The 12358-nt window shown below is 36.0% G+C and overlaps 2 protein-coding genes across 2 annotated transcripts in view; both read left to right on the forward strand.

Annotated features, from left to right (window-relative positions):
* The window catches only part of LOC106876532 (zinc finger protein 208), a 22498-nt gene extending 19477 nt beyond the window's left edge, over positions 1–3021 (forward strand). The window contains exon 3 of the mRNA XM_052977805.1: positions 1645–3021. Coding sequence (XP_052833765.1) covers positions 1645–2784 — 1140 coding nt within the window. The 3' untranslated portion in view covers positions 2785–3021. The remainder of the gene's footprint in view (positions 1–1644) is intronic.
* Positions 3022–3440: 419 nt separating this feature from the next.
* LOC106880324 (zinc finger protein 850) lies at positions 3441–11562 on the forward strand. The gene is given in 5 exon segments (XM_052977806.1): positions 3441–3866; positions 5348–7112; positions 7543–7651; positions 9842–10988; positions 10991–11562. Coding segments are annotated over 4 exon segments (2733 nt in total). The 5' UTR covers positions 3441–3866; positions 5348–5724; the 3' UTR covers positions 11080–11562.
* Positions 11563–12358: the final 796 nt, after the last annotated feature.

Raw genomic sequence — 12358 nt, forward strand, 5'->3', positions numbered from 1 at the left:
ATCTCCATAGCCTAAAACGTGGGATTCCGTAAAAAAAATAATAAGGGGGGAAAGTTCAGATTACATATAGTCCATCTGGACCGAGAAATTTCTCTAACCACTTGGTATTGTTTATTCGCTTGGATTCATTCACGGAGTACATTTTTATAATTTAGCCTTTTACTCTTTTACTTGTTTCAGTCATTTGACTGCGGCCATGCTGGAGCACCGCCTTTGTTCGAGCTAATCGACCCCAGGACTTATTCTTTGTGAGCTTAGTACTTATTCTATCGGTCGAAATGTCGGTGAAGATAAGAGAAAAATGCTCTCTTGAAGAGAGTGTTGCTTTGGAGGCTAATATAATCCATCTGACCCATTCAAGCATGGAAAAGTGGATGTTAAAATGATGACAATTGTTCAGTAAAGGAGCTTCTATATAGGTTACACAAGCTGCTGGAAATAGCAGCCAAATATTTCTGAAACAATAACTAAAGGATACTGAAACCTGTAGTTATTTTTGAAGCAAGTGTTCTTGTGTTCATCCCCACTATATGGTATCTGGGCCAACTCAAGCCTTGTCAGCGGATTTGGTACATGGAAAGTGTATCAGGTATACAGTTATGTGTGTGTGTGTCTGCCCCACTGCTGACTCCCACCACTTGAGTATGAGTGTTAGTTTGCTTACATTGCTATGACTTAGTGGTTGGGCAGAAGATACTGATAGAATATGTACCAAGCTTAAATATACATACTGGAGTTGATTAGTTTTGACTGAACCCTTGAAAATATTCCAGCATGGCCACAGTCCACTGGGTGAAACAGTAACTGACACTCTGTGTTTTAGCTTATCCAATCAGCCAAACAGCCTGCTCATGGAATTATCAAGCAAATGGCTGAGTATTCCACAGACATGGCAGACACTTATCATAGTTATTAGGGAGATTCAGTATAACACAGAATGTGACAAAACTCTTTCTTTGCCGCCTGAGTAGACTGATGCAAAGTGAAATGAAATGGCTTGGGGAAACAGTGTGCCACTGGATATTGAAACCACAGCATTCCAATTGTGAGGCAAATATTCTAAGTGAAAGGAAAGAAAGAAAAAGGAGAAAAACAGATAAATATTTAAGAGAAATGTAAAAATGTTTCATCTTTATACAGACGTGTAAAACTTCCCATGCTTCAGTAAACTCCAACCTATTCAACCATAGTCATTAAATGGATGTCAGTGTTGGCGTTGTAATATTTGCAATGTTGAATTATCATATCGTTTAACTATCCGCTTTATCTTTCTGCTTCTTTTTTCTATTTCAGAATATCACATCCTGTTGACGTAGAAGAAATTTCTTCATTCAGATGTGCCTCTGATATTTTCATCAACTTTTATTGACTAAAGGAAGACGATATATTTATAAGAAGCATTCATCAATACATCAACCTCTTTATATAAATATAACCTATGAGAAACAACAGGAATATATTGCTTGTGGATGATAGAATTGACTGCAACATCACTTTACAGGTTAATTAAGCTTGGATGACTTTCCAAAGGAGTTGACAGTTGACATTGGCTGTTTTGGATATGAAGTAAGATCACAGGTGAAAGAAGAAGTAAGATCACAGGTGAAAGAAGCATAGCAGTAAATTATTCTCTGAAAATAGTGACTCAACAGCACACATTTACAGAATATATTCTTAAAAATGGAAAAAAACACTATCATTTCGATATGTATAACAAATAATTCTCTCATAATGAATGAATTAACTACAGGAAAAAATACTGACACAGGAGAGCAACCATATCACTGTGATATCTGTGGTAAATCATTCTCAGAAAGAGGTGTCTTAACTAAACACCAGCGTATTCATACAGGAGAGAAGCCATATCACTGTATTATCTGTGGTAAATCATTCTCTCAAAATGGGGGCTTAACTAGACACAAACTTATACATACAAGAGTGAAGGCATATCATTGTGATATCTGTGATGTGTCATTTTCTCGAAGTGGTCACTTAACTCGACACAGACGTACACATACAGGAGAGAAGCCATATCGTTGTGATATCTGTGGTAAATCATTCTCTGGTAGTGGTACCTTGACTAGTCACATACGTACACATACAGGAGAGAAGCCATATCATTGTGATATCTGTGGTAAATCATTCTCTGATAGTGGTACCTTGACTAGTCACATACGTACACATACAGGAGAGAAGCCATATCATTGTAATATCTGTGGTAAATCATTCTCTGAAAGTAATCATTTGACTCGTCACAAACGTACACATACAGGAGAGAAGCCATATCATTGTAATATCTGTGGTAAATCATTCTCTGAAAGTAAACTTTTGACTCGTCATAAACGTACACATACAGGAGAGAAGCCATATCATTGTAATATCTGTGGTAAATCATTCTCTGATAGTGGTACCTTGACTAGTCACATACGTACACATACAGGAGAGAAGCCATATCTTTGCGATACCTGTGGAAAATCATTCTGTGATAGTGGTACCTTGACTAAACACAAACGTACACATACAGGAGAGAAGCCATATCATTGTAATATCTGTGGTAAATCTTTCTCTTATAGTAGTCATTTGACTAGACACAAACGTACACATACTGCAGAAAGACCATATCATTGTGATATCTGTGGTAAATCATTCTCTGAAAAGAGTGTCGTGACTAAACACAAACGTATTCATACAGGAGAGAAACCATATCAGTGTGATATCTGTGGTAAATCATTCTCTCGAAAAAGCTACTTGAGTATACATGTGAGTGTTCACTCACAAGTGTGACTACCTTGTCTGCAAAAGGCAGTTTTTTTTTTTTTCCTCTTCAAATTTGACATTATCAACTTCAATTTCCTCAATGTCAACATCAACTTCATCAATATCATCCTGAATGTCGTATATCTATGGAAATATATCAACACAGCGATGACTTTGATTTCCGAAGAGAACTCTGCTAGATTTTTGAGGAATTTATTATGAAATGATTAAGAAATGGGAATAAAGAACGAAAGATTAAATTGACATTGGCTTTGTATGTTTTGTATTTTCTTCATCATCATCACCATCATAATCATTCCAGTTTGATTTGTCTGGGTTTCTTTTGTTCTATGATCTTCCTAATGCTAATCAATTTACTATCTATATATGCATATATATATATATTTTTAGTCAGTAAATAGTGGGGTTGTGTTAACCGCACGTGGAGAAATAATAGGAAAATGAAAAAAATATATATATATATATATATGTGTGTGTGTGTAATATATACTAGACTACTTGTGACTGGTTGGGTGTTACAGGGAAAAATCTGAGTTTCCCACCAATGTAGTTTTGTTTCGTGGAATTGTCTTTTCTCTTCTCAGTTATTTCGCACGCTTTCAACGAATGGCACCTTTCCCCAGAAAAAGGAAAGATTTGGCTGCTATTTCTTGCACGCCCTGATACCACATAACAGGTATTTTGGGTCGTTTATTGCAAATAGCAGGGCGTGCTAGAAATAGCAGCCAAATCTTTGGAGTGTGACAAACGTATAATGCTATAGCCAAATGACTGAAACAAGTAAAATAGTATACGATGAGCCTGATCGCGTGCATATTTTGAAATACTCAACAGTAAATAAAATTAACTTTCAATTCAAGTTCGAAATGCATCCATACTTAATCAACGTTATAGATTCATTATCATTCTTTGTCTTGCCTACAAGAAAGTGTGTTAAGGTAGTATTTTAAGTCACTATTGCCATCTATTGGAGACATAAAGAAATACAATCATACGAAGGGAAGTAACTTCTAAAATACACTTCTATTAAATTATTAATTAGTGTATTTAATTACCGATCAGGTACTCGTTCTGTATATCCGAATACGGTAAGTTTACTAAGATTTACTTTAAGGCTGTAATAGTAATAATAATACTACTACTACTAATAATGTAAATAATAGAATTATGTGAATCTCTCCATGTTAAAGTAACTATTTCGAGGCGAAAACGTAATAACATTAGAAAAACGTATTTCTTCGTCTTAAATAATATCTTGAAATCCTCTAATCGACTGTTTCTTGTGATATAAAGGAAATGAGAGTAAATTGACGTAAATAATTATTGAAATGAGAGGAAACCGATTGAAGAATAGCACATTAATTTTATGTTGTCCAAGTGTTTATGTGGCAAACGGTAAGCTGACAAAGATTTCGTTTGAGGTTATGCTAATAATTGTAATGATGATGATGGTTTTAAATGTTGACACAGGGGCAGCAGTTGTTGAGCTGAGCGAGAATTCGATTACATAGATCCCCGCATTTCCGGAATAGGATGGAAGGTAAAGTCGACTTCGGCCGTATTTGAAGTCAGGACTGTCTGCAGAGGTCGACTTTATTAGGTTCAGTATGAATAAAATAACGGCGCACATAGTGGACACATAACCCGACCCCTTCCCCCACTTTTTCGGCTTTGAATATTCAGATTCAGGAAAAAAAATTGGCTAAAATCGCAACTTCAAAATTTCAATTTTCCCCTCATTTTCATTATTTTTCACTTCCTTCATAAATTGTTTCGAAAATCAAAAAAAAAAAAAAAAAAAAAATTACCTCAACTCCCCCTCCAGATTCAACGGCCTTCAAGCAGGTTATCCACATGCTAGAAATAACAGCCAAATCTCACAAAAACTTTGTTTCCTTTTAACTTTCAGAAAGTAAAATTTCCAACATGTATGCTGCGATAAAATAATGAAAGAAATATATAATCAGTCTACTATCTACACACATATACATGCATATATATAAAAACAATAGTTCTAAATTGCTTATAATCATGTCCACCATTGCTTTGATTGTCATCATCAACAGAATAAACATCATCATAATTTTTATCATCATTAACTCTGCAATGGTTATTTTTGTCTTGTTATATTCAGGAACGTTTTCACAAAAAATATATAAATCATTGTCATCATACATCTATGTCTAACATCCATGTGCCTCGCAGAACTACAAATCCTGTGGGGGTGGGGTCAGCTTCATGCCAGTGGACAAGAGAATAATCTACGAGAAGGTGGTGCAGGTTTTTGTAGAGGACCAGTGTGGTTACTAATAGCTAGTAAGGGAAAAGGGTAAAGATCCCCTTTGACTATGAGTGACCATGAGATTGCACCTAGAAAGTTCCCTCACCAAGGCACAAATGCAGGCAAATTTTTTTATGAAAGACTGGCAGTCACCCAGGCATACCATATTCTGACCCATGTAAGCATAGGCACTAAATGGATGACAGTTGATGCTGTAACATTTGCATTGTTGAATTACTATGTCATTTTTCTATACTCTTTATCTTACTGCTTTTTTTCCTGTTTCAGAATATCACATCCTGTTGACATCAGAGAAAGTTCTTCATTCAGATGTGCCTTTGATATTTTTATCAGCTTACATCAACTAAAGGAAGACGATATATTTATAAGGAGCATTCATCAATACGTCAGCCTTTTTATACAAATATAATCTATGCCAAGTAGCAGCAAAATATTTTCTTGTCTTCACTGTCTGGAATTTAGAGGAGGTGATTGCTTTACAAGCTTGGATGACTTTATGAAGGATTTGACAGTTTTCACCTGCTCATTTAGATGAGAGAAACATAGCATGAAAATATTCCCTGAAAATAGTTTAACACAAACATATTCATAGAAATAAAAGAAACAATATCTTTGTGATATGAAAGACAAATTATTCTCTCATAATGAATAATTTACTTAAATCTGAAAACCCTGATACAAGAGAGAAACTATTTTCCTGTGATGTCTGTGGAAAATCATTCTCACGAAGAAGTCACTTGCCTATTCACAAGCGTACACATACAGGAGAGAAACCATGTCATTGTACTATCTGTGGTAAATCATTCTCTTGTAATAGTCACTTGATTAGTCACATTCGTATTCATACTGGGGAAAAACCATATCATTGTGATATATGCGATAAATCATTTACTGGAAGTAGTGCTTTAACTAGACACAAACGTATTCATACTGGTGAGAAGCCATATCATTGTGATATCTGTGGTAATTCATTCTCAAGAAGTACTCACTTGACTAGTCACAGACGAATTCATACTGGGGAAAAACCATATCTCTGTGATATCTGTGGTAAATCTTTTTCTGAAAATAGTACTTTAACTAGTCATAAACGCATTCATACAGGAGAGAAGCCATACCATTGTGATATCTGTGATAAATCATTCACTGACAATGCTCACTTGACTAAACACAAACTGCTTCATACAGGACAGAAACCATATCACTGTGATATATGTGGTAAATCAGTCTCTGAAAGGGGTGACTTGACTAAACACCAGTGCATTCACACTGGAGAGGAACCATATCATTGTGATATCTGTGGTAAATCATTCTATGAAAATAGCAGTTTAACTATTCACAAACGTATTCATACAGGAGAGAGGCCATATCATTGTAATATATGTGGTAAATCATTCACTGCAAACAGTCATTTGACTAAACATAAGCGCGTTCATACAGGAGAGAAACCATATAATTGTGATATCTGCGACAAATCATTCGCTGAAAGAGGTGTATTAACTAAACACCAGCGTATTCATACAGGAGAGAGGCCATATCACTGTAATATATGTGGTGAGTCATTTTCTAATGCCAGTTACTTGAAAAGGCACAGACGTATTCATACAGGTGAGAAGCCATATCATTGTGATATCTGTGGTAAATCATTCTCTGAAAATTATAGTTTGATGAGACACAAATACATTCATAGTGGGGGAAAACCATATCATTGTGATATATGTGACAAATCATTCTCTCAGTGTAGTGACTTAACGAATCACCAACGCGTTCATACAGGTGAGAAGCCATATCATTGTGATATCTGTGGTAAATCATTCTCTTGTAATAGTCACTTGTCTAATCATAAACGTATTCATACTGGAGAGAAACCTTATCATTGTGATATCTGTGGTAAATCATTCACAGCAAACAGTGACTTGACTAAACACAAGCGCGTTCATACAGGAGAGAAACCATATCAGTGTGATATCTGTGGTAAATCATTCTCTCAAAAATCCCACTTAAGTACACATGTGAGTATTCACACACAAGCGTGACTATATCAGTATGATAATTTATTACAAGACAACAGGAATTACTAGTATTTTTTCAGCTAAGAGCCGGGTTTTTTATCTCTTCAAATTTCATATTATAAACTTCAATTTCATCATTGTCAGCATCAAATTCATGAATATCAACCTGAATGTCTTGTATATATAGAAATATATCAACACAACAATGCCTTTGATTTCTGAAGATGGTCATGCTGGATTTTTCAGGAATTTGTTGACAGAATAAAGAAATGCAAATAACGAATAAAAGGTTAAACTGAAATTGGCTTTGTCTATATTATGTTTTCACCATTGTCGTCATCATCGACACCATCATCATCATCCTTTAGCGATATTTTTATTTGTATGTGAAGTGAAAAAAAAAATACCAACATACTATTGTTCCGGGTTATTTTTATTTATGTCTTATGGGAGCCGTACACGAGGCACAACGCAGTGTGAAATAGAAAGGGTTACTGCCATCGATGCTGTGAATAACGTCTCAGTGGATGGGATGTCACGTCACGTGTTGGATATTCCAAGGGTAATTAGGTCTTGCGATGACGAAAGGGAGGGAGAGACCGGCCCCATCACCCGACGTACATCTGAAAGGGTACGTCGCCCTCCGACCCAACCGAATGGACGATTACGAAAGGGAGCAGAAGAGGAATTAGAGTGACACACAGAGGAAGAAAAATGACAGGAAAGGAGACGAAATGAGGTCAGGAATGGATAGGAAGCTCCACAAAAGTACAGGTTAAAGATGGCATCTTCCTTCTGGGGTCAGCGACGCGGTTTCTTCGTGCGTTGGAAACGGTCGTTGATTAGAAAATTAGGGGACTATTCAAGAAAAGTGGTCCCAGTGCAAACACTCGCATACTCGCGCTAGCCAGTCTTGACTAGTCGATCCTACAACGACTAGCTAGCGCCAATGTGCAAAACATGTATGAGGGTTTTTTTTTAAACAAAGTAAATAATTTTTTTTTGTTGAATCTTCCCGCATCTTACTCTTACGCACCCCAACAATCAGAATATCGTCCCTGGTTTTGTAATTTTCTTAATAAGTAGAAGAACGGTCAGGTACAAAGACTAAAAACCTATTCTTATCCCATCCTCCGTTGTATTTGCACATCATAGATTCATCTATTTCTATGATGTGCCCAAGTCCACCAATTTGGTAGGGGTTACGCAAAAGATAATTACTTGTACTGATACCACTGAACAACCAGTAGATTTTGAAAGACCGACTTTTTAATGGACTCTTTATCAAAAAAAACAGGTAGTGTATAATTTATTTACTTTGTTTAAATAAATTATTTACTTGGTGTAAAAAAATTATTTACTTTCTTTAGAAAAAACCGTTGTATATGTTTTGCGCATGACGCGCACTCGCGCTAGGTAGTCGTAGGATCGACTTGTCACAACTCGCTAGCGCGGATGCGCGCACCGGGACCCCTCTTCTTGAATAGGACCGAAAATTAGAACACTTTGTTAAGATAATCAGGTGTGGAACAAACCAAGTCAGTATCGCCATCTAGTAAAGAATTAAAGAAATACAATCACATGAAGGGAAGTAACTTCTACAATACAGTTCTACTCAATTATTAATTAGTGTATTTAATTACCGATCACTGAGTCGCATTTCATATCTGAACACGGTAAGTTTACAAAGACCTCCTTTAAAGCTGTTATGGTGATAATACTACTACTAATGATTATGTAAATAATAGAATTATGTGAATCTCTCGATGTTACAGTAAGTTTTTCGAAGCAAAAACACAACATTAGGAAATATATTTCCTAGTCTTAAATAATATCTTGAAATCCTATCATCGACTGTTGCATGCGATTGGCGTAAATAATTACTAAAATGAGAGGAAACCGATTGAAGAATACCACATTAATTAATTTATGGTGTTTATGGGGCATTGAAAGTGGGGGTACTACTAAAGCAGCACGGTCCCGGTCGCGCGTCCGCGCTGCTAGTCTTGAGTGGTCGATCCTAACCCTAACCCTAACCCTAGCTCTAACCCTGTCCCTAACCCTAACCCGCGTGTGCAAATGAATACGTGTTTAGGGTTAGGGTTAGGATCGACTACTCATGACTAGCTAGCGCGACTGCGCGTTCGGGACCGTGCTGCTTTAGTGGTACCTTTAAAATCATCATCATCATTACAATTATTAGTATAACCTTAAAGGGAATCTTTGTCAGCTTGCCATTTTGTCAATGCCTCATAAACAACAGAATAAACATCATCATTATTTTTATCATCATTAACTCTGCAATGGTTATTTTTGTCTTGTTATATTCAGGAACATTTTCACAAACAATATTTATGTCGTTTTTCTATACGCTTTATCTTCCTGTTTGTTTTTCTATTTCAGAATATCCCACCTTGTTTGACATCAAAGAAATTTCATTGATATTTTTATCAACTAAAGGAAGACGATATATTTATAAGGAGCCTTCATCAATATATCAACCACTTTTATATGAATAATGTCTATGACAAACAACAGCGAAATACTTTTTTTGTCTTCACTGTTTGGAATTTAGAGGATGTTATTGCTTTACAAGCTTGTATAACTTTGAAGCATTTGACAGTTTTCACCTGCTCATTTAAGTAAGATCACACATGAAGGAAACCACATTAAATCTTTCGCTAAAAATAGTAACTCAACTGAACACAAACATATTCATAGAAATAAAAAAAATATCTTTGTGATATGAAAGACAAATTATTCTCTCATAATGGATACTTTAACTGGATCTAAAAACCCTGATACAAGAGAGAAACTATTTTCCTGTGATGTCTGTGGAAAATCATTCTCTCGAAGAAGTCACTTGACCAGTCACAAACGTACACATACAGGAGAGAAGCCATATCATTGTGATATCTGTGGAAAATCATTCTCTCGAAGAAGTCACTTGACCAGTCACAAACGTACACATACAGGAGAGAAGCCATATCATTGCCATATCTGTGGAAAATCATTCTCTTGTAATAGTCATTTGAGTAGTCACAGACGTTGTCATACTGGGGAAAAACCATATCATTGTGATATATGTGGCAAATCATTTTCTGAAAATAGCAGTTTAACTACTCACAAACGTATTCATACAGGGGAGAGGCCATATCAATGTAATATCTGTGGTAAATCATTCACTGCAAGCAGTGACTTGACTAAACACAAGCACGTTCATACAGGAGAGAAACCATATCATTGTGATATCTGTGGTGAATCATTCACTCAAAATTATAGTTTGATGAAACACAAATACATTCATACTGGGGAAAAACCATATCATTGTGATATATGTGGCAAATCATTTTCTGAAAATAGCAGTTTAACTCGTCACAAACGTATTCATACAGGAGAGAGGCCATATCATTGTAATATATGTGGTAAATCATTCACTGCAAGCAGTAACTTGACTAAACATCAGTGCGTTCATACAGGAGAGAAACCATATAATTGTGATATCTGTGGCAAATCGTTCTCAGAAAGAGGTGTCTTAACTAAACACCAGCGTATTCATACAGGAGAGAAGCCATATCACTGTAACATATGTGGTAAGTCATTTTCTAATGCCAGTAACTTGAAAAGGCACAGACGTATTCATACAGGTGAGAAGCCATATCATTGTGATATCTGTGGTAACTCATTCTCTTGTAATAGTCACTTGTCTAATCATAAACGTATTCATAATGGAGAGAAGCCATATGATTGTCATATCTGTGGTAAATCATTCACTGCAAGCAGTCATTTGACTAAACACGAGCGCGTTCATACAGGAGAGAAACCATATCATTGTGATATCTGTGGTAAATCATTCTCTCAAAATGATAGTTTGACGAAACACAAATACATTCATACTGGGGAAAACCATATCATTGTGATACCTGTGGTAAATCATTCTCTCAAAAATCCCACTTCAGAACACATGTGAGTATACACAAACAAGCGTGACTGTATGCCTACAGTTACATTTAGTTTTTCTCCTAAGAGACAGGAATTTTTTTTGTCTCTTCAAATTTCATGTTTTAAACTTTAATTTCATCAATGTCAACATTAAATTCAGTAAGGAATTACAACATGACTACAATTACCACTATTTTTGTTCTAAGAGACAGGGATTTTTTTTCATTTCTTCAAATTTGATGCAATGAACTTCAATTTTATCATTGTCAGCATCAAATTCATGAATATCAACCTGAATGTCTTGTATATATAGAAATATATCAACACAACAATGCCTTTGATTTCTGAAGATGGTCATGCTGGATTTTTCAGGAATTTGTTATGACAGAATAAAGAAATGCGAATAATGAATAAAAGGTTAAACTGAAATTGGTTTTGTTGTCGTCGCCATCTTCTTCTTTTAGTGATATTTTTTTTTTATATGCTGACATGTGTGGGACAGTGTGACATGAATAAAAGATTAAACTGAAATTGGTTTTGCTCATGTTGTGTTTTCATCATCATCGTCGTTATTATCATCATCATCATTGTTTAACGTCCGCTTTCCATGCTAGCATGGGTTGGATGATTTGACTGAGGACTGGTGAACCACATGGCTGCACCAGGCTCCAATCTGATTTGGCAGAGTTTCTCCAGCTTGATGCCCTTCCTAACGCCAACTACTCTGAGAGTGTAGTGGGTGCTCCTTTAGTGATATTTTTGTTTATACGCTGGCATAAGCTGTGACATGAGCTGGCAAGCCATAATACTGCACTAGGTTCCAGTCTGATTTGTTTGGGTTCCTTTAGATGTATTCTCCTAATTCTAACCACTTTATAGTTTATGCTGTGTGCTTTACATATATATATATATATATATACACACACACACGTATGTATATTCATATGCGTGTGTATGTATGCATATCTAATACTATAAATGTGAATATCAGTGTGTCACACTTTTTTAAACTTTACTCCGAGAGGTTATACACCAACATACCATTCCGGTCCAGGAAGCGAAACTGCGATCCTATGACCGCGAGTCCGCTGCCCTAACCACTGGGCTATTGCGCCTCCACGATGTCAATGTATGGTCATACAAAAACTCGTTAGATCTTAGAGATGATACCGAAGTTGACCATGATGGAATCGAGATGTACAACAATGTAGCGTACCTGTCGTGTCTGCTTGGTTTGTCTCAGGGCTAAACATAAAAAAAAAAAACAGGAAGAGACAAAGCTGGTAGCAACGACGCATGTGCAAAACAACAGCCTTTAATAAAAATT

This window comes from Octopus bimaculoides, chromosome 29 (genome assembly GCF_001194135.2).
Source record: "Octopus bimaculoides isolate UCB-OBI-ISO-001 chromosome 29, ASM119413v2, whole genome shotgun sequence".
NCBI lineage: Eukaryota > Metazoa > Mollusca > Cephalopoda > Octopoda > Octopodidae > Octopus > Octopus bimaculoides.